We start from the raw sequence: 20,431 nt of genomic DNA, 5'->3' as shown, positions 1-20,431 counted from the left end.
ATAGAGGGGGGATAGCAGGGGGAGGGTTGAAGAGGAGGGGTGGCCAGTCTACGTTATGATGTGGATGGATAATTATGAGGGCATGTGTGGGAACCTCCTGGTGAGGTGAGTACTATGCTATGCTATGCTCGAGATGGATTGTTTTTTCTATGGCATGGATGGTGTCTTTCTCGCGAAGCCATTGGCTTCTGCTGTGTTGATTCATTGATACCCTATTTACTGTATAATACTGTCATAATAGATATACTCATCGGGCTCTGTCAATTCCTGCTGCTATACTGGCATCGGAGCTTGGGGCAATCGGCGTTGAGCGGGCGTGGCGACCAATCGGAGGCCTAGCGATATCGATCACCTGGTGAATCATACTTGGAGCTTCTCCAACTGATAAACAGTCATATACTATTATACTTCTATTTACCCCTCTCAGGACAAGAGAACAATAACATCAAGGTATAATGGAATTTCCCGAATCACCATCCTGGCTCTCCCGCGCCACGCTCGCCTTCTTCTCTGCAGTTTTTCTCTGCTTCTTCGTTATCTACATTAGGGTATGAACACAACCTCGATCCCCATCTTTTATCGACCAAGAGAAATCTAACTCTACACTCCAGTCCATACCGAAAACCAAACATGCATCGTCTTACCCAGAGACAAAGCCAGCCTCAATGGCAACGGCATCAGATCCAGGATACCCACCCATAACACCCCTTCCCTCATTCACCTGGTCAACAACCCCACCCCTAATCTTCCGCCCCTTCAAACCAAAGTACCATCTGACAATGGGAATATCCGATCTCAATTACTCAGACCTAATCCCCATGGACAAGACGTACCTCTCCCGCCTGGACCTCCGGCGGCAGTTACTGGCTCAGTATCCCGATGTTGTTCGTGGGGTTAATATCCAGAACAGTGATGATGCTATGCATATGAATACGAATGGGAAGATTGGGGAGGCGCTGTGTGAGTGGTATGCCTATGTTATGGGGGTTTATTTGCCAACAAGGTTTCCTGGGATGTTTCGGGTTGTGAAGCCCGGGTTTGAGTCTGAGCCTGAGAAGAGGAAGTTGGGGCTGGGAGGGAAAGGGAGCGATGAGAGGAAAGGCAAGGCCAAGGGGGCGATGCTCGAGTCGTCTGTTACGGGGTTGAAGGTCCCGATTGACCCTGATGAATTGATGAGGATGAGGTCGTCCTCCGACTCTGCGCCTGCTAGCGAAAAAGAAAAGACAAAGCAAGGTCTCCTCTACCTCCTCGACACCCTGGGCACCTGGGTAGACGAGGATTTCCTCATCCTCCTCCCTGCCCCAGTTTCAGTCCCAACCACAACCCCAACCTCACCCACCACATCCACCACCTCCCAAAACCCAACCCCATCTCAAGAACAAAAATACCACCTCCAAGCCTACACAACCTACTACCCCGCGGGCTTTGACACGAGAACAAAAATATCCCGTCCGTTGAACGAGATCCACGGCCCCGTCCCCGGCTACGCATCCAAGCTCGAGAAATCCATGGATCGGTTCTTTGCCCGCTTGGAGGTAGGACGGGCTGTTGTTAGGGTTAATTGGAGTGTTATGACAAGGGGGACGGGGCTTTTTGCTGCTTTTGGCGGCTTGCATGATCACGATCACTCCCACTCTAATCCACAGGTACCACCTGGGGAGGGTGATGGTGAAGAGGACTCAGAAAGAATCAACCCCGACACCTTCGATGGCACAGAAACATTCCTCCGCTGCGAGCGGCAGACGCTCCATCGACTACCGAAATCCAAGGCGTTACTGTTTGGGTTCCATACGTATACGTATCCGCTGTCTGATATCAAGGAGGAAGGACTAGGTGAGAAGTTGGCGACTGCGATTGAGGGGCTGGAGGGGGGGAGTGTGCCGGGAGTTTATGGGTATAAGAGGGGGCCGTATTGGGGGGAGGCTGTTAAGCGTTTTTTGAGGTCTTAAATGAGTGGTACTGAGTGTTCGTTCACTTCTATATTTATTTGATTGACCTTTTATTTATTTACCTACTTTTGGTGCTGATTGGAAGTATAGTTAGAGTGGCATTTACAGCCGTTCAACAACCTTCAGCAAATCAGACGTAACACCATGAGCCGTAAGGTCACCACCAGCCCCAGCACCTTGAATGATGAGCGGGTTCGTGTAGCGGCGGGTATAGAAGGAGATGATGTTGTCGCTGCCCTTGAGACCCGCAATGGCACTATCCTTGTCGAACTGCTGCAGACCAACACGGACCTCCTTCTTGCCGACATCAACGCTACCAACGTACCGCACGACCTTGCCGGCCTTCTCAGCGCCCTCCTTGATAGACGACATCTGGTCGTCGAATTCAGGAAGGCGAGTCATGAATTCTTTGATTCCATCGGCGGATGAAGGGAGAGATGCCAATTCTTTGGGAATGAGAGATTCGATGGGGAAGGAATCGGGAGACTGCACGTCCAACCCAGCAATGCGCGCAAGGATAGTTAGTTTGCGCGCAACATCCATACCGTTCAGGTCATCGCGGGGATCGGGCTCCGTGTACCCGAGCTCCTTCGCCTGGCTAACGACCTCACTCCACTTGGCACTTGAAGAACCAGACGCCGGCGCAAAAGTGTTAAACAGGAACGAGAGCGTCCCCGAGAACACACCCTCAATACGAACAACCTCATCGCCCGTCGCGACTAGATCCCTCAACGACGAAATCACAGGCAATCCAGCGCCAACCGTACTCTCATGGTAAACGAGCGCCTTCCCTTCCTTCGAAGAGTTAAAGATATCCTTCCACAGCGCCAAATCAGACGAGAATCCCTTCTTGTTCGGCGTCACGACGCTGATGCCCTTGCGCAGGAAGAGTGGGTACGAGGCTGCCAGAGCCGGGTCGGAGGTGTTGTCGACGAGAATGGAGCGGCCGGGGGCAGAGGCAAGGTGGTTGGCTATCTCTTCGGGCTTCAGGGCACCGGACTTGGTGAGGGAGGGGGTCTCGCTGGCGGTTTTCCAGTCCGCGGCGGGGATGGCGGGGGTGTAGCTGGGGCTAGGGGAGAGGAGGGTTTGGCTCGAGCGCGCGAGGAGGATGAGTTGCGGGGCATTCGGGAGGCGGGAGAGTTGGCTGAGGAAGGCGGTTCCTACGCCACCGACACCTGGGTTGTCGTTAGCATTGCAATAGCTTGACGTTGCTGGTGGTGAGGGCAGGCATGGTGGGGTAGTTGGCAGATTGTAATTAGGAATGTAGCTTACCGACGACACCGAGGTAGATGGGAGGAGACATATTGATGCAATTGCTGTTTTTAAAGCTCTTTAATTGCGGGATGATACGTCAAGAAGAGTAGTAAGTTGGCAGGGAAAGATCGTACAATTCATGACTCCGACCATCGGTCACCCTCACATCGATCCCAACGTGGGGTAAGTGCTGAGTCATCACCGACCGAAGCCCAAAATGGAATCGCGTAGTTGGAGAGCCAGCCCAGCTCTTCAGCATCAAGTCCAGCCCTATATAAACTACACCAACAACCCATCACGACAACCTAAACAATGTCAAATCCATCACTCTACGGCCAAAAACCCTCAAAGCAGTCCAAAACTACTGACACACCCTCCTCCTCAAACCTTGCCTTCACAACAACCCTCTCCTCCCTCATCGCCTCCGGCTCCTCAGACACCACCCACAACCGCACTCGACCCGCGAAACCCTCAACCTCAAAATCAGACATATTCTCGCGGCCCAACAAAGGCGCCTCGAAACGCGCAGCGGCAGATCTCCAAGATGACGATACATCGCTCCGGCAAATGCACCAGTCCTCGAAGGACATCGGGTCCGTGGACGCGGCGACACTCCATCGCTCGAAGAGACGGATGGAAGAGAAGGCTAGGCAGTACGAGGACTTGAAGAGGGGGCTTTATCTTGCAGGGGATAGTAGTGATGAGGATGATACTACAACGAGGGCTGGACAAGGACAAGCGTATCTCGCTCGTCTACGCCGGAAGGAGAAAGAGGGTCTTGTGGATTTTGATCGGAAATGGGCTGATGCGGAGCGAAACAATGGCTCAGATTCGAGTCCAGACACGGACTCGAGTTTCGAACATACAGACGACGACGAGGAAGACGACGACAGCGCCTCGATAATCTCCTACGAAGACGAACTCGGCCGTTCCCGCCGCGGAACCCGAAAAGACGCCGTGCGCGCTGCAAAAGCCAAGAACGAAGCGAATGGAGCCAGTGAAACCACGGAGCGCTGGCGCCCGTCCAGACCAGAGAATCTCATCTACGGCGCCGCCGTGCAAACGGCTGCATTCCAGCCGACGGATCTCGCAGCGGAGCAGATGGCGTATCTTGCAAAGCGACGGGACCGATCGCCGACGCCAGACGAGGTACACTATGACGCTGAGGGGGAAGTTCGGAATCGGGGGACAGGGTTCTATGCGTTCTCGAAGGATGAGGAGACGAGGAAGAAGCAGATGGAGGAGCTGTTGAGCGCCAGGGTTGAGACGGAGAAAGAACGGGATGCGAGGAGGGAGAGGAGAGTTGTGCGGGAGCGAATTAAGGATGACAGGAGGAAGGAGATTGAAAAATTGAGGGCGAAGAGACGCGCGGAGATGTTTTTGCATGGGCTGGGCGATATGGACGTTGGTGTTGGTGTTGGCATTGGTGCTGAAGGATCGGATTAGTTCTGGAGTTTTGGTTCCCTCTTTCCTTCCTTTTCTGTGTTAAGATACCCCATTTGCTGGAAGATCGCTTTTATAGAAATTCTAAATCTAATCGGAGTTGCGTGCTATCAGCGACAGTATGAATTCAAATCAAAATCGAACAATTCAAAGCCCAAACAACCACCTGCACGCTCATGCTCGCTCGTCCAGTAAATTAATCCACCAATGCGCCATGGTAACCTGAACGTCAGCCTCCAATCCAAAATCAAATGCTGACTCAAATCAAAGCCAGCCGTATCAGTCATAAACGCATAGACGCGTAAATCATAAGTCATATCTGCAGGGCAGGAGCAGTAGAGTCAAGAAGCCCTGATTAATTTCTGTCGTACTCTTTTCCCAAAAACTTGAAAGACCGAAGTGGATGGAATGTTGAATTAGAAAATAAGTAGTATTAGAGATGGGTCATCCAGTCGGTCAATCAATTACAGACGATTGTGACTGAGGTCGCTAATGGTCGTTAAGAAGCCGTGGGCGTCTATGCTCACATTAGCATCGACAACTGTTTCCAAGTCAAAAGCGAGGAGGTGTAGCTTACCCTCGCGATTCGTGAATTTCAATAAATGCCCGCCCCTCTGAGTCCTCGGTGGCATGTACTCTGGGAACGTAAAGATAACCTGGGGGAGCTCACGGAGCTCGATGAGTTTAGGTTGATTAGGGTCCATGCGAAGCCACTTGGGTGTTCGGTAGAGGTCTGTTATGAATGAAGTCCAAACGGGAGCTCTGTTTCTGGTTAGCGCCTTCGCTATAAGGTGAGTCTTGGTCATGGCTTATTCACCTCTTCATTTCGCCCTTGTGGACGGAGGCTTGGAGCCGGACTGCACCGGTAACTTTGTCCCGGTATAAGCGCAAAGCGTGTAGGAAGCCGTCGTCCGATATGGGCCTAGAATGTCAGTCATCAATCGGCAGCCCATGAGGGGATCGTGTCTTACGATCCAAAGAGCTCTTCTTCCTGGTTGAGCTCGTAGTCACGGATGTGTGTGACGGGACGGCCTGAGTCTTGAGAGCGAAGCGCCAAGAAGGTGCAGTAGAAATAGACCATGACTGGGCATGTCAGCATTGTTTTCAGTTAACGTCCTGTTAAAAGTACCTTCAATTGTACTGAACTTGAGGTTCGCCCACATGACCAGCTCTGAGCCACCCTTACGGCGCCGACATAACTGTAGGCACGACGGGTCGACCCGTACGATCTCCAGCAAGTTCAATGGGAGACAGTAATGCTCCCTAGAAGCACTGCATACGATGCGAGCGCGATGGTCATCATCGCGAAGGAAGAAAAGCACACGCATGGTGCCGAAAGACCTATACCACGTCAGTCGCAATTCGCACACCACGCACAGAAATGACAATAAACATACAGCTCAAGAATTTGCAGGAATCCCTCAGTCTCAAGCCATTCGTAGAGATCCGGCTGTGGGTCTCCATAACACATGGACCTAATAAACATCAACATGGTTCAGACATAACATGCCGCAAGCCTCACCTATCACCCCGACTTGGAAGCCGGGAAGCAGTACGCGGTTGAAAGAATACTTGCGCCGCCCAATGATCGCTCGCAATATTTGAGCCCAACGAATGGCTAGTAGCCGAGCTAGTCACAGACGAGCCTGGGACGGGAGGAGCTATAGGAGGAATGTCGAAAAAGGATCCGGAAGACGGTGATGTAGGCGTTGGCGATAGATGTGCCGGCCGGGCACGCTCATAAGACCTGCGCGTGCGAGGTCTGCGGTCACTCACTGGACTGCTTGGTGCGGTGCTGTTACTGCTCGAGGATGAGGAGCTCACGGACATTGCGCCTAGACGCCTAGCCAGACGGCTATCCTGCTGTACCAGCAATTCCTTGAACCCTTCGCGGAGGCGAGACATGAGCAAGAGGTCGGGGCCCTTTCTATGGATAGGCAGATGATTGGTTAGCGCAATGTCAATTGAACGGGACGGGCCTGATCCGGAGGTCGATGCGGCATGGAGCTCACTCTGTTATCAAATCTTCCAGATCTCTCAGGAACGCTTTATATTTTGCTAGTCGACTTGGTAACGTCTCCCCTGACTCTTCCGTAAAGAACCTTGACATTCCCGCCCAGACCCGTTTGTGTGCATTCCGACTAGTGCCTCTGCGGCCCTCAAGATTTCCGAAGAACTCGACGACGTCGTCGAGAGTGTATTGCAGGCTGGCGCTGACGAGATCCACGTCTGAGCGGGCAACATTGTATATAACTCCGTAATGGCGGTGCCGTGACAGGTCTTCCAGCGTTTTGAGCGACGAGCTGATGGTGAAGAGATCGGCGATGATGCCGGTGAGTTCGGTGGCATGTTCGGGGAGAGGGTCTCGAAAGCGACGGAAGCCAGCGGCGACTTCCTCTGCGTTACCGGCAGGGACGCTCAGTGCCATTGTAGGTCACATATGAGTATGACACCATGCAAGGCAAGGGGGGATCGGCTCGGTATATATAGGTAGAGTGGGCGAAAGAAATGCGGAGAGGCCGTGAGGGGAGGGTAAAAGAAAAAGAGCCCACAAGTCAAAGACAAGCAATCAGTTACAAAACACAAAGAGACGGATAACAAATCCTTTGCCTTGCAATTATAATATAAGAAGGATGGAAAGGGAAACAAAAAAGAGTCACAATTCACGATGCACGATGAGGGGCACACCCGGGCCAACTCAGAAGCGCACAGTCGGCGAAGGAAGCAGAAGAATCATGCAGGAGCAGAAGTAGGCGTCAAGAGGGTGCAGCAGTATGGAGATCGACCCTCCTCTTCATATGCTTGAGAATTATTTTCGAGACTCAACGGCGAAATCAAGAACTCCACCAGGATCGATGTGAGAGACAGCGGGACGGGACTTAACAAGGCCCATTCTCCCAAACTCAGAGTCAGTCACCCGCCTCCCCGTGCAGAACAAGAAGACGGCGAACGCTCAGGTGGGGTCAAGAAGGGCCCAGGACTGTGCAGGACATGCGGCTCTCACGACGGATTTGGGATAAACCTGGTCTTGACGCAGCGCGAGTTGACGTGGTCGCGTCTAATTAGCCTCCATGTCGTGTAGTGCAACCCCGCTGCAGCTATAATGCTGCTTTTTAACGCCATCACCTGACTGCGTTTCTCTGCCTTGAAACATCCGTGAGTCTTATCGATCCTCAGTTTATCAATTGCTTAGAACGGCTCGCTAACTATGGATATAGTAAGACTTCATATCGCGTGCTAGATAGCCATGGTTCCACGAATACGATTCGCATAAGCTGACCCAGCACGCGGTCAGGATCAGAACGGTCAATCGCAGCGCGGCTACGGAAGGGAGATCGTCGGCCGAAATCCGAGATGACGCCTGTTCTCAATGTTCTACAGAATATCTACACGGACCGTCTGAGACGACATGCGCTGCATGGAGCATACTGCCAAATCACTAAACAGAAGGCCTGGGATCATTACGGCCTGTCCATACCTCTCCACAGGATTCCCGCCCGTCAGGTGCACACCCTTCGCCTACAGGATCATCGATGAGTCCGTGAGCATCATGCGGCACTCGCGAGACTAGGATACATACGGTCCAGACTCATGTTCGATCGGTTCTACCTATGAACATGCGATAGCTTTTATTGCCCATCGGCGTCGACTGGACGATCCAGCCAAGATGAGAAAGACGCCGCGCGGTCAAGACAGTCACGACATATCAAAAACGACTCTTTCCATCAGTGTGGCAATGAACCCAGACTTGACCATACGTCAACCTCTGGTCCCAATGACCGCATGCTCGTTACCCACAACTCTTTGCGCGCATGGCTATCGCTATTGACAGATTACAACCTTAAATTTCAGCGCAAGCATAAAGCACGTCTATGCTTGAGAGTATCCTTATGCCTATACCTATGCCTATGTCCACACATAACAAGCATTCGGTTCCTACACTGATACTTCATAGTCAATTCAGCCCAGACAATGCAATGACATAGTCAGCGATCACCTCATGCGGCACAACAACAACCTTATCCCCGTAGTATGAATTGGACCCGCTAAGTAAGACGGCGGCCCAAAATTACATGCAGAGTACGGAGTAGTCGTGACCGCATCCCGGTGCTTTGCATACTTGCCCGGGCAGATAAGCTTGATGTCAGCTACTCACTCCATACGTATCCATGAACATCGGGCACTGATGCAGGACCAAGGCCAAGAATAAGCTGAGGACTAAAGAGACTCTATCAGTACTGTACTTTCCAGACTATCGGAGGTAACTAAACCCGTATGTACGTCAGATAACCTCGTGCATGGCATCATGTTGGTCAGACTGCTACAGAAAACACGGAGCCTCAGGCACCAACGGAGATAGCGGAGCTTGACGCGTCGGGAGGTAAACAATGACGTTTGCGCGTCGGGAGCTCCGAGCTCGGGCCATCAAATCTAAGGAAGCTTTGGAATCTGGATTCTGCAGAACAGTGAAATCGCAGCACTACGACAGGCCAATGGAGGATGTTTTGCAGCTTCATTCATATTCTCTACTCAAGACAAGGTTTCCGACGACCTGGTATCAGCGCCGAGCACCCCATTCAAGTAAACCCGGTCCATACACTAACATTCGCATTGAAGATCCTTCATGAACATAAAAAGCAAGGACAAACCACCATCATCCCATCCCAGAAGCCGTTGATAGAAACACAAACAGATAAAAGCGACAATAGCATTTCAGGATTATCAGTGATTATGGAAGCAAACACACAACGCCAAGCGGTCAAGCGACTAAGACCTAGAAGGGAATCTTACGAAGATTCCTCCTCCTCTTCGTCGCCACCAGCCTAGAGGTCGATGGATCAGTATATTGACTCTCGAGGCACAATTAAATCATTCACATACCTGGTAGGCAGCCTTCTCATCCTCGTACCGCTTCTTGTCAGCGGCAGCCTTGTCCTCGTAGGGCTTGCGCTCCTTGTCGCTGAGAGCCTTCCACTTCTCACCGAGCATCTTACCGACCTGGCCTGCACGAAGTTAGACGTCGTAGAGAAGATTTGAGATAGAAGGATGAATTACCGAAGGTGATGCCGGGGTTCTCCTCGCGAACCTTATCACGGTTGTCGTTGGCGAAGAACATGTAAGCAGAGAGACCACGCTTGGGGGCGTTGGGGTCTGTAGACTTGTTAGCAGCATTGGAGAGAACAGCAGGCACCAAAACTTACCCTTCTTCTTGCGGCCACCAGTCTCACCACGCTTGCCACCGGCAGCAGCCTTACGAGTGCGAGGTTCCTTAGGCATGTTGAGAGAGTGAAGCTGTTGAGCGAGATGCGCTGTTAGCGGAAGAGGGTCGAATTGGCGGTTTCTGACGATGGAGCGAGAAATTGATAAAGGAATTGAGAATGAAATACTCGAGCGACGAGAGGACAAGAGAAAAAAATGAAGAGGAAAGCGTTGCGACGACGCGCGCAGGAAATGAGTGTTGTGGGTGGATAGGCAGTGCAGCGCGCACCCAAACAAGAGCGCGGTCGCAAGCCGGGTAATGACACGAAAATAACACGCGCAAAGGTGCAACTCACTTGACAAGAAGGTCGAAAAGGGTATCAAATTGTTTGTTGAGGGTGGCGTTTGAAGCCTGTCACTGTTAGCCGGCTGCTCGACCGCGAACTATATCTTGACCGTCGCAGGAGCGCGACAACGGGATTGCAAAAGGATGAAGCGAAAATCGAGGAAAATGACGATTGAAGAGCGTGAATAAGGAAAGAAGGTGTTGAGAAGAAGAGGAAGGTGGTTGTGTTGGTGGTGAAGGCAGAATGCTTGAGAATGGTGTTTATTGAGTATACTCACCTATGCGGGTGTACTTTTTGTATGGGAAAGGAAAATGTATGGGAGAAGCGTAGTGAGGGAGTGCAGAGGGAGAGAGAGAGAGAGGGAGAGGGGAGGCCGTAGTAGTAGGAGAGCGAGACGGGAGAGCGGGCCACTCCATCGATTCTTACCAGCGCTTTGAGGGAAGGGGGGGCACAGCAAGGGAAGGAGAGCGAGCTGCTGCTCCAGCTGCTGCGACTGGCTGCTCGCCCTGCTGGAGAATGGCCCGTATTGTTTCTTACCGGTTACGTACTGTTTAGTCTTAATCCCCCCTGCGACCGGCGCCTGTGGAATTTCCTCCTCTTCAGCTGTCCTTTGCACGAAAGTTGGCTGGAAAGAGGCCAAAACTTTTCGCCAGAAAGCTGCCCAAGTGGTCTTCTCAACAAATCTTCCAAGTTATTGCTTTCTCTATCTATTTTGAAGGGAGCTGTACGCTAAGTATCTGCTCTCGGACACCTGACTGTTGCTTGCCGTATGGAATAATACGGTACAACCGCAATACGCTCCCTACGCCACGGCCTCGATTATGTGGATAAATGGTCTTATGGTAAAATAATGAGAGAGCATGGAAGGCTGATAGGCTGCTGGGTGAGTGGTACCATAGATACGGCGGTCGTAGCACTCTGGCAATCAAGTCGCAGTCTTCGGTAGGAGGAGTGCGGACTGGCGGGCCATCCATCTTTACATCATACAAAGCTCCGTACAACTCCGTAACAGCGGACGAGTCGTACTACTCGCAGCGTGTCCTTCATGTTCTGGGTGCAGTCCAGTCGCAGTCAAGAACCTATGGTGTGTGCGTGTGCTACTCGGCTGGATGATGGATAAAGAAAATATGAAGGTGCCTAGTAATAATCCACAGCCATGATGCCTTGTTCCATACTGATACTGTTCTTACTGAGGGGGTTTCTTGGGCCGGCGCCTAGTGCAGTCTTTCAGCTTGCTCTGCGTTGCAATCCTGGAGACCTCGGCCATCCCTGTCCACGGTCTGCGCAGGACGACCAAAGGTAAAAAGTATGAAAAGTAAACCTCTTTGTTAAGTTGAACTTTCGAAGCCCTCAGTCAGGTCAGAGAATCTTGCAACCTTCCAAATGCTCGACTTATCACAACGACCCAAACTTTGCTAGAGAGCTTCTCCACACGAGCTCAGCGAATTCGTCAGCCTTCAGGCGCTTCCGATCTCACACCAACAACCCGCGCCCAGGGCTCTGAAACTTGGGCCTTTGAGGGTTTGCATGTGCCTGGGCCCGTTGGAAGCAACCTTCTCGCCTACCAAAGTACGTACCTCTTCTTTCTTAATCCTCCTTGCTCGATCAAGCTCTTTTTATCCGTTGGAGAGCGACCACCCAGTCACACAGAAAATGCCTGCTCTTAATCTGAGTCCTCACCGAACCGTGGCTATTAATTAAAACAAGCAACTATACCGTAGTGAGCCTGTCTTCAGCAAAATTACCTATCACAAATGCCAACGGATTATGCGGCCATGCGGCTGTAGGAAATTTCCATGTCCTTGGATACTTGACAACCTCGAGATCACTTCCAAGTTTCTGGTGCTTGGGCAGATTCCTGATGTTGCTTTCCGTTAGTATCTGAGACATACAGCCGTCTTTGAAGTTTGCTCATAAGCGATGATGTTGGAGGCTAATGGCCTAGGTTGTCTGATTCGCGATCCCGTTTGATGACTTGAAGACCAAATGACCCTATCCGCAATGAACAAGTGAAAGTATCCTTCGATGAATGAGTAGGCGTCCTATGAAATCCCAAGCCCTCAGAACTGGCGATTGATAGGTGCAACGCACTGGCAGAATCAGGGTCCTCTGACTCAGTCTGCGCTTCATCGAGGTTCAAGATCGGGCTCCAGAGTAGTCCAGCTCCGGTTCCGCGCAAATGCCACTGCATTCCGGCACAAAACAACACCACCAAATTTACTGGATTGTAACCCGCCTAGGAAGCTCCGTAGCCGTATTGTAAGCAAGCAACCCCCCGGGCTTGGTCGATGCCTAATTAATGCGATGTGATTAATAACGCAAAAATCCAACAATGAATCCAGGCGACGCGGATCCGATGGTGGGTAGCTGTGACCGTACCCGTGAGTCTGGTTTGGTCTCTTCTCCACACGGCCAGCTGCTTGTTCAATCTCATGCTGAGTCCTGAGTCCCGACGTTTTCTGCTGCTTTCTCCGGACACTCACGATAATTATGATTGTATCGCAGCCACGTATCGGACTTCTTAGTGGCGAGTTTCAGAGGGTCATGGCAGTCTGAAATAAAACAAGAGTTCCTGCAGGATTTTGGTCAAGTCAACGACGTCCGGCGACTATCTCCATCCTCTCGCTAGAGTGATATCACGTGGGTCTATACGGTCCCGCCAGCCCTCGAAAGAAGGCAGGATGTCAAGACCAGAGCCGGCGTACGTAGTGATCTCCGTTCGTTTACAAAGTCTGAGCAAATATTACCCTGAGGCTCGCTGAGAAGGAGCTGCTCATGCATGCTGAACGCGAGAACATGCCATGTCATTAATCAAGGGTATCTTATCCCGACACCCACCAACGCCTACCCATCTAAACACAACATAAAACCTGGCGAAAGATGCACCTAAGTCCCTTGTCATAGTATCTCAGTAGCATAGTGATCCGAGTCATCAGTCGTCAATTTCGTCAAGCACAAGAGCCGTGAGATCTTCGTCTTCCGCCCAATTCACACCGCTGCCAACAACAACTGCGCTCGCGACGCTTTTTATGGTTTCCCATTTGGCTTTGCTCTTTTTGTGGTCTGCTTCGAGCTCTGCCAGTTGCTGCTTCAGCTCCGGATCATCAAGCCGCTCTCTCCATGAATCGTCGTCTTTTGTGAGCTCGAGAAGCTCCCGGGCTAGTTCTTGATTTTCTTTGTGAAGCTGCATGTTCTTTACCTCGAGGGTAGAGAGTTCCTTCATGATTGAACGTTGCGCCTCAGTCAGGTTCTCTTGTGCCAATGATAGTACGTCTCGGCGATTGATGAGACGAAGAAGCGCCCTATCGTCTATTAATACAGCATGCCCATCAATCCATAGCGCGAGCCCGGCGCGCTTGAAGGGCAAGGCGCGCTCTGATGAAAGCTTACCGTTCAGCAGGGGATGATCCTTTCTGGTGAATCGCCTTCAGGATAGGGTCTGTAATGAGTACGGTGTTGACCGCTTTTTTCCTAACGGTGTAGGTAGCTCTCGCTTCGAGCAGCTCGCGTTCTGCGGTAGCGAGTTCCTCCGCATTGTTTGTGGAGATTGGCTCTAATGCTGGAATCGTCAGTAATGCGATCCAAGACGTTGAGTGAGTTGTTAGGCAAACCTTGCTGCAGAAGCGCATTTTCCAGCTCCTGCTCCTCTATTTGACGATATAGTTGAATTATTGCTGCTTCTTTGTCGGAGAACGATACATTGTCTCGGGGGTCGTCAGCTGCCAGATCCAGCAGTGTGACCTCGCCCGAGCTCAGTTGAGAGTGGCTTCGAGCCTTGGACATCGACATAGATACTGGCCTCGTGGCAAGTCAGAGAAACATCGCGTGATGGGAAAGTAAATACTCTCGGGACCTCAAGAGTCGATTGTAGGCATCGGCGGTGGAGATCCGGCGTGTGCCTGAGGAGTCAGATCCAAAAACAGCCTAGGCTGGGGAAGCTTCCCAGGCATCTGGAAGCCTTGACGCACTCTTATCACTCCAACATCCCGCATTCCTCGCCAGACGACTGCTGAGCTGCCTTGCTCGGTTGGTGAGCGGGATGTCGTTGCACATCTTCATCGCTCACACGGGTGAGCATATACTGGCCGACTCCGGGTCGTTTCCTACGTATGTTCTCCAACGGGCGCATGAGGCTCCAAGGTGTCTCCGGGCCTCTGCTCCGCCATCGGTATTAGTGAGAATGCTGGCTAACGATAGAGCCCCATGCTTTTAGGACTGATGAACTCCGGTCATGGATTACACAAAGCACATCTATTCCGCCTCAGCGCCAAATTTTGATGACGGCGCGTGGGAAAAACGTCAAGATCCAAACGCTTGCCACTGAAGTATGCCCGACCGCTTCTTGCCCGACCTCTGAGTGTCGCATGCTAACAACTTCTTGTACAGAACGAGCTATTTGTGTACGATAGACGATACGTTAGCGAACTCGATAACGCCGAGCTCCCACAGCTTCGTTCACCGCAACCTCTTGTACTCGACAACCCGCCGGATACGCTTTCCGACCAGAATGACCTACAGGCCTGGCGGAACCTATACCAGGCTAGGAAATCATGGGCCGCAAAACTGACGGCACGCTGTGAAGCCGCGGATACCGGCATCCGTGAGTACACCGAGCGAACGGAGATCGTTAACCGGGCTTCAGGCGTAGCTCTTGAGAACCTCAAAACCCATGTGGCTACGCTAGAAAACCGGTTTCAGGAAGCGCAGGAGTGGGTGCAAGAGTTGGTCAAGGAACAGAAGTCAGCGCTTGAAGGATGGAAACGTGCCCTTGGTAACCTGGAAAATATCCCGGCGCGAAGCGACTTCTCTTTCCTGGGCCGGCCGTCGACACCGAAGATGGAGACCAGGGGGTCTACGGGAACGTTACTCGACTATGTGGATACTGCGGAAGTACATAAGGCTGGGTCTGAAGCTTCTGCAGCATCTACGCGCTTCAATCGTCATTTCCAGGAGATTGAAAGAGCTGTTGGGGATATCGCTACCGACACCCAAAGGTTGCTCGACGATGTTCCGCCACCGAACTCCTCCGGCGTTGAAGGTCTTTTGCAAGAAGTGGAAACCATATCTAAGAAGATTCAATCTGATTATGAGCACGTCCTCGCTTTGCCCAATAATCAGAAGACTTTGGCCAATATTTCTAGACTTGCCCTCAACCATACCAAGGACCTCCTTCCGTCAATGCTGGAAATTGGCATGGAGATTCGAGATGGCTTGACGGGGGCTGTTGGACAATATGACGCCGCATCGCAGGCCGCCTTTAGCCGCACGAAATCCATTTCATCCATACAATCGCGACTGGCTGATGTTCAAGCACGCATCGCCAACCTCAACCTCGAAAGCGATGCTTTTGACTCTCTATATTTTGTCTTCCACATGCCTCTGGTCTATGGATCTGTTCTGATTGAGTCCGTGAGACGGCGTGAGTTCAACGAGAAGATGAAGACGGACTCTCTGACTTTAGCGGAAGAGATGTCTGTCTTCCAGGATGAAGAGCAGCGTCGAAGAAAGAAGTGGATGAAGAGTATGGAGGATTTTATCTCCATTACGGATACGACAACACCCGGAATAGAGGTCAACCTACGAGGTCATGAGTTCGATTGGCCCACAGTGACTAGGAAGGAGATTGAGTCATATATTGAAGAGCTTAAAGCAAAGCCTGGGATGGTGAATGCTGCGCAGGAGCTATCCCAGGCTTTCAAGGACCTAGACGCCCCCACCCGAGTGCAACGACGCAGAGCGAAAGCATTCAAGCAAGGCAGTATCTTTGATTTAAGCCGTAGCTCGCTCCTACTCCACAGCGACGAAATGGTTCGAAGCTTGAGAGACGAGAAGCTCAAACTGGAGGAGAAAGTTCGAGGCTCAGAGAGTAGGATCCGCAAACTGGAAGACCTTCTACATCGACATAGCCATATGGGCCGCCCTGCGAGTGGCAACTTCTCTGTCGACTTTCCCAGCTCTCCTGCATCGCCTCATCCTGATATTATGTCAAGAAGATCGTCAGTTTCGTCACGGCGGATGTCCTCGAATCAGACATCGGAGGAAAAGAACCTCATCAACCGCATCGTTCAGCTTGAAGCTGAGCTCAATGCTGAGCGCGAGACGGTGCAGCGACTGCAGCGTGAAGCACATGCTGAACGTCAATCGAACACGGACAGGATGCAGGAAGTACAGTCTACAAAGAATGATCTGATTGGAAACCTTGAATCTCGGCAACGCGAGTTTGGCGATGAGCGAAGGTATTTAGAGGGCGAGGTAAAGCGGTTCAAGATCCGCGTCGAGGAGCTTGAGGAGGAGCTGGATAGAGTCATCGATGGTCGCGATCATGAGAAGCAAGATGCCGACGAGCGGATGCACCAGCTAGAACTCGAGTTGCAAGAGGCCCATGTGCGTGCCGACGAAGAGATGCGCAAAGCGAACAACCTACTTGAGCAGATGCAATCTCATAAGGATGCAGGAGATCGCTTCCGAGCGAAAGTGGAAGAACTCGAGGCGCGAGACGCAGAAAGAAAGCAAAAGGATCAGGAAATCCACAATGCCCTGCAGGCTGCTTTCCTGAATCTATCACCAGGAGGCTCCGTGCCAAACGAAGTTGCAGACATCATAAAAGCAATCGACGTGCTCTCTGAAGGCTTAACCATTCATGCTAAGACTGCTGAGGATAACGCCGCCAATGCCGCGGCGGAAAACAAGACTCTCGCGGAGCAGCTTGAGAAGATTGAGACAGATAGTGAAGATTTGAGGAATGATCTAGAAAAACACAAGTCTGAGCTGGCTCAGGCTCGTGAGCAGCTCGTGCAAGAGCAGTCGAAGCTCTCCTCTATGGAATCTGAACTGAGCGATGAACGCACCAAGCTGCTTGAGCTTGAGTCAAAACTCGCTGCAGGCGAGACAGGCGCCGGCGCCCTGCGTAAACATGTTGCAGAGGAAGAGCAGAAGCTTACTAACATGTCTCATCAGCTCTCCGAGGCGGAGGCCCGCGCTCGCCGATCAGAGGATGAGGTCTCACAATGGAAACAACGAGTCGAAGCGCTGGCGGAATCGGATAAACATGCGTCGGGTAAGGTCGATGTTCACAAGGCAAGACTCGAGGACCTTTCAACACAGCTATTTGCTCAAGTCGAGAAGCTGGAGCGCATGTTGAAACAACTAGGCTTCACCGTCATCAGACAAGACGGAGAGATAGTTGTCCAGCGCTCGTCCAAGGTTAATGCGCTTTCCGCCACTGCAGATACCCTGAGTCATTCAGGGATCGTGTCTGTCAAGCCGGACCCAAGCCTTCTGGGCTGGATGCAGGCCAATACCACCGAAGAAGAGACAAATAAGTTCAAAGCTTTCATGGAATCATTGAGCCAGTTCAACGTGGAGATCTTCGGGGACGCGGTGGTGAAACGCGTAAAAGACATCGAAACCCTTGCCCGAAAATGGCAGAAAGAAGCCCGCGGATACCGAGACAAATACCACCGTATGCAAAGCGAAGCTCACGACAAGATTGCCTACCGCTCTTTCAAAGAAGGCGACCTCGCTCTATTCCTTCCAACCCGGAACCAAGCTATTCGGTCCTGGGCTGCATTCAACGTTGGCGCACCACATTACTTCCTCCGTGAGCAGGATGGTCACAAACTTCAATCCAGAGACTGGCTCCTCGCCCGGATTACCAAGATTGAAGAGCGAGTCGTTGACTTATCCAAGTCCATGAACGGTGGCGGTGGCGGCAGCGGTAACCCCGATCGCCGCTCGATCGGCGAAGCAAGCGACGGCGCTTCAATCGACGACGAGAATCCTTTCGAACTGTCGGACGGCCTCCGCTGGTACCTCCTCGACGCGACGGAGGAGAAGCCAGGCGCGCCAGCAACACCGGGTCTCGGAAAAAGCACCGTTGCGCCCGCGCACGTCGACGCTCGGGGTAGCATTCGACTAAAACGCACCCCGGCTGGCGGAAACGTCACAAAGACCCTCACACGAAGTCTCGATAGTCGCCGGGGCAGCTCCGCCTCCAACAAGAAGGGACCACCAGCCCGAGCAAACGACTCAAGAGCAGACCTTGTACGCGAAGGCGAAACCGCTGCCTCATCAGCAACAGCATCGACAACAGCTGCCGGCTCGCGCGAGGCAGCGCCCAATCCCATCTTCGACGAGGTTCGCCGTGACCTGCTCCAGGGTCCGTGAATCCCGCGGTCCCGCATTCCTTCCCATGCTTTCTGGAAAGAAGGGGCTGACTGAGCTGTCTCATAGGGCACGGAACGAGCTCGCTCCCGAACCCATGAGCGTGTGCTTAGTGAGTATTCGCATCAGATGGACCCCGGTGCTGGGCCAGGGTCTTACTCGCCTGCTGATACGGTGTCCTCGTCGATAGTGTCAGCTTCCGCATCAGCAGCAGCGTCGACGCCGAGTCGCCACCAGGGAAATAGCCAGAGTCAATTTGCCACGCCCGCGCGGTATCGGCCGTGGGAGAAATTGTGGTCTGTTGACTATCGGCTGGAGAGTGGCGGATGATGCTCTAAGACGCCGGCTGGATAGATTTCTAGTCTGATTTCCTTCTCTTCGGCGAGTGATTCATGGCATGTGGTCGATGTTTCCTCTTCTATTGATCGATGCATTTGGGATGTTTGAGTCTGTTCGTGTGGAATACCATGCCATACAATTCCGTGCTTGGTCTGGTCTTGTCTTGCCTCGTCTGGGCCCGGCCATTATATGATACCATTTTCCTTGTCTACCTACCAACCTGGTCCCACGTGATCTAAACTAGCACTCTGCCAATATCACTGTTTTGCTATTTACTCCGTACTTCCTACCTTTGTGCCTAGTATTATTTGGCAGTCATTTCGATTTACGAGTACCGACTGCATGAGGTGTCGTGGTCTAAAGGGCAGATACCGAGGAAAAAAAGACCATGGTCGATGGTAAAGCTCTGCTCGAAAAAGACGCCCGGGACTCAAAACTGACTACGCCAAACCAATAAAACTACCTTGCAAGTTACTCCCAAATTTCCCCCTCCAGCTCACGCCGATATAAGTCCCATGTCCGAAAGTGCTCCTCTCGCCTCATCTCGTAGAGTATCCAACCGCCACGGCAAGGTATCGTCTGGGTTCCGCCCCTGCATCACGTTTCCCCCGAAGAGTTCGCGTCTTGTGATGTTAATCATCTGAGCTCGCGCAGTCACTGGCGCCGGCTTTGGGAATATGGGCTCGCGTTGATCGAGAGACGGCAGCCCGTTGCGGTCCGGACGGTACATCTCCAGGTCTCCGACTACGTTGCCCGCAGCATTTGTGCGCCAGTTTAAATGGATGACAACTTTCACTGCGCCCGTGCCTCCGTTTATCCAGAGGGCGATGTCGTCTCTAAGCCGGGGTAGAGTTAGCGGCCACCCGGATTCAATGATGATCGAGGGTAGGTCGTGGTCGGGTCTAATGTAGAGATCGGGCTCCTTTCACAGGTACCTGAAAGCATGAGTTGGAACTAGTCAGTCAACCATTCCTTTACCCGATATGTGCCTTCAATGAATGAGGCTGGGCTAATGCTAATTGGTTCACGCACGCTCACAGCATTTGATTCCTCGGTGGCCCGTACAACGGCTCTCGTTTAGGTTTTAAAGACCGGTCGTAAACCACCAGTTGTTCTCGGCTCGATGCCAGTCTTGACGACAATCGAGAATTTCGGTGGGCATGAGTCTGATACATAGCGTGGATGTTGATGAGTTGTAGTGTTTACTGGTTCGTCAGCTCCAGCTCCTTGGAGATGCACTGGGTTGTTCATCGTAAGGACCTATTCAAGCAACTCACCGTGTATTTCTCCGCTCTGCCTCTTCGTCAACGTGCTCAACAGCTTTCTCTCCTAGGCTCGTGGGGACCCCAGTGAACACAAGCTCCCTGTGGTTATTTGTAGTCAGGACAGCCTCGATGAGGTGGTCGAGGAAGGCGACTTCTGTCTTGAATTCGGTGAAAGACCGAATGAGTTCAGGTGTGTGGTTCATGGTGGCGCCTGTATACGACAGGAGAAGAAGGAGCAATGTTAGGCCATGGCCAGTGTTTGCATTGTCGGGATAGAGGTGGCGCAAGTAGGTAGAAAGGTACTGGCCGGAGGGCTCTTCCGTTTGCACATCCATGACAAAGGTCGTTGGCTACCCAAGTCACTCACAAAACCGTTATTACTGAGCACTTGAATCGAATTGTACAATCACCAGTACGGTGTCTCTGGGATACTATTCCAAAGCTGGCGCCATCTTGGTCAAGATCAAGCTTT

The 20,431-nt window shown here is 52.0% G+C and overlaps 8 protein-coding genes across 8 annotated transcripts; 3 read left to right on the top strand and 5 right to left on the bottom strand.

Moving 5' to 3' along the window:
* Positions 1-6: 6 nt before the first annotated feature.
* Positions 7-1,949, top strand: BDV17DRAFT_299823 (heme-dependent oxidative N-demethylase family protein; the record flags this gene model as incomplete). The annotated part of the gene is made up of 2 exons (XM_073763955.1): positions 7-548; positions 657-1,949. Exons 1-2 carry the CDS (start codon positions 456-458, stop codon positions 1,947-1,949), a joined length of 1,386 nt encoding a protein of 461 aa, XP_073613115.1. The 5' UTR covers positions 7-455.
* BDV17DRAFT_270003 (homoserine dehydrogenase) lies at positions 1,888-3,331 on the bottom strand. Its single transcript, XM_073758622.1, has 3 exons — positions 3,222-3,331; positions 2,040-3,124; positions 1,888-1,965 (listed from the first exon to the last, which is right to left on the bottom strand). The coding sequence occupies exons 1-2, from the start codon at positions 3,250-3,252 to the stop codon at positions 2,052-2,054; spliced, it is 1,104 nt and encodes a 367-aa protein (XP_073613114.1). The 5' UTR covers positions 3,253-3,331; the 3' UTR covers positions 1,888-1,965; positions 2,040-2,051.
* A 151-nt stretch (positions 3,332-3,482) lies between these two features.
* On the top strand, positions 3,483-4,766 carry BDV17DRAFT_270001 (CCDC174 family protein). Its single transcript, XM_073758621.1, has one exon. The coding sequence runs from the start codon at positions 3,516-3,518 to the stop codon at positions 4,647-4,649; it is 1,134 nt and encodes a 377-aa protein (XP_073613113.1). The 5' UTR covers positions 3,483-3,515; the 3' UTR covers positions 4,650-4,766.
* Positions 4,767-4,879: 113 nt separating this feature from the next.
* On the bottom strand, positions 4,880-7,360 carry BDV17DRAFT_158399 (uncharacterized protein). Its single transcript, XM_073754604.1, has 8 exons — positions 6,659-7,360; positions 6,169-6,573; positions 6,044-6,121; positions 5,776-5,987; positions 5,618-5,729; positions 5,464-5,568; positions 5,224-5,408; positions 4,880-5,163 (listed from the first exon to the last, which is right to left on the bottom strand). The coding sequence occupies exons 1-8, from the start codon at positions 7,072-7,074 to the stop codon at positions 5,111-5,113; spliced, it is 1,566 nt and encodes a 521-aa protein (XP_073613112.1). The 5' UTR covers positions 7,075-7,360; the 3' UTR covers positions 4,880-5,110.
* Positions 7,361-9,353: 1,993 nt separating this feature from the next.
* Positions 9,354-10,319, bottom strand: nhp6 (high-mobility group nucleosome-binding protein). Its single transcript, XM_073754600.1, has 5 exons — positions 10,202-10,319; positions 9,848-9,938; positions 9,702-9,797; positions 9,528-9,649; positions 9,354-9,469 (listed from the first exon to the last, which is right to left on the bottom strand). Exons 2-5 carry the CDS (start codon positions 9,921-9,923, stop codon positions 9,434-9,436), a joined length of 330 nt encoding a protein of 109 aa, XP_073613111.1. The 5' UTR covers positions 9,924-9,938; positions 10,202-10,319; the 3' UTR covers positions 9,354-9,433.
* Positions 10,320-12,797: 2,478 nt separating this feature from the next.
* On the bottom strand, positions 12,798-14,304 carry BDV17DRAFT_158022 (centromere protein H). The gene is made up of 4 exons (XM_073754599.1): positions 14,161-14,304; positions 13,804-14,091; positions 13,583-13,745; positions 12,798-13,494 (listed from the first exon to the last, which is right to left on the bottom strand). Exons 2-4 carry the CDS (start codon positions 13,979-13,981, stop codon positions 13,125-13,127), a joined length of 711 nt encoding a protein of 236 aa, XP_073613110.1. The 5' UTR covers positions 13,982-14,091; positions 14,161-14,304; the 3' UTR covers positions 12,798-13,124.
* Positions 14,107-19,135, top strand: atg11 (autophagy protein ATG11). The gene is made up of 4 exons (XM_073754601.1): positions 14,107-14,299; positions 14,406-14,517; positions 14,579-18,350; positions 18,425-19,135. The coding sequence occupies exons 1-4, from the start codon at positions 14,232-14,234 to the stop codon at positions 18,454-18,456; spliced, it is 3,984 nt and encodes a 1,327-aa protein (XP_073613109.1). The 5' UTR covers positions 14,107-14,231; the 3' UTR covers positions 18,457-19,135.
* A 55-nt stretch (positions 19,136-19,190) lies between these two features.
* On the bottom strand, positions 19,191-20,294 carry BDV17DRAFT_293697 (uncharacterized protein; the record flags this gene model as incomplete). The annotated part of the gene is made up of 2 exons (XM_073762676.1): positions 19,191-19,530; positions 19,972-20,294. The coding sequence occupies 2 exons, from the start codon at positions 20,292-20,294 to the stop codon at positions 19,191-19,193; spliced, it is 663 nt and encodes a 220-aa protein (XP_073613108.1).
* Positions 20,295-20,431: the final 137 nt, after the last annotated feature.

Source organism: Aspergillus undulatus (genome assembly GCF_047715775.1).
Source record: "Aspergillus undulatus strain CBS 261.88 unplaced genomic scaffold BDV17scaffold_44, whole genome shotgun sequence".
NCBI classification, from domain to species: domain Eukaryota; kingdom Fungi; phylum Ascomycota; class Eurotiomycetes; order Eurotiales; family Aspergillaceae; genus Aspergillus; species Aspergillus undulatus.
Note: the sequence above shows the minus strand (reverse complement) of the source record. Positions and strands in the feature narration are given on the sequence as shown.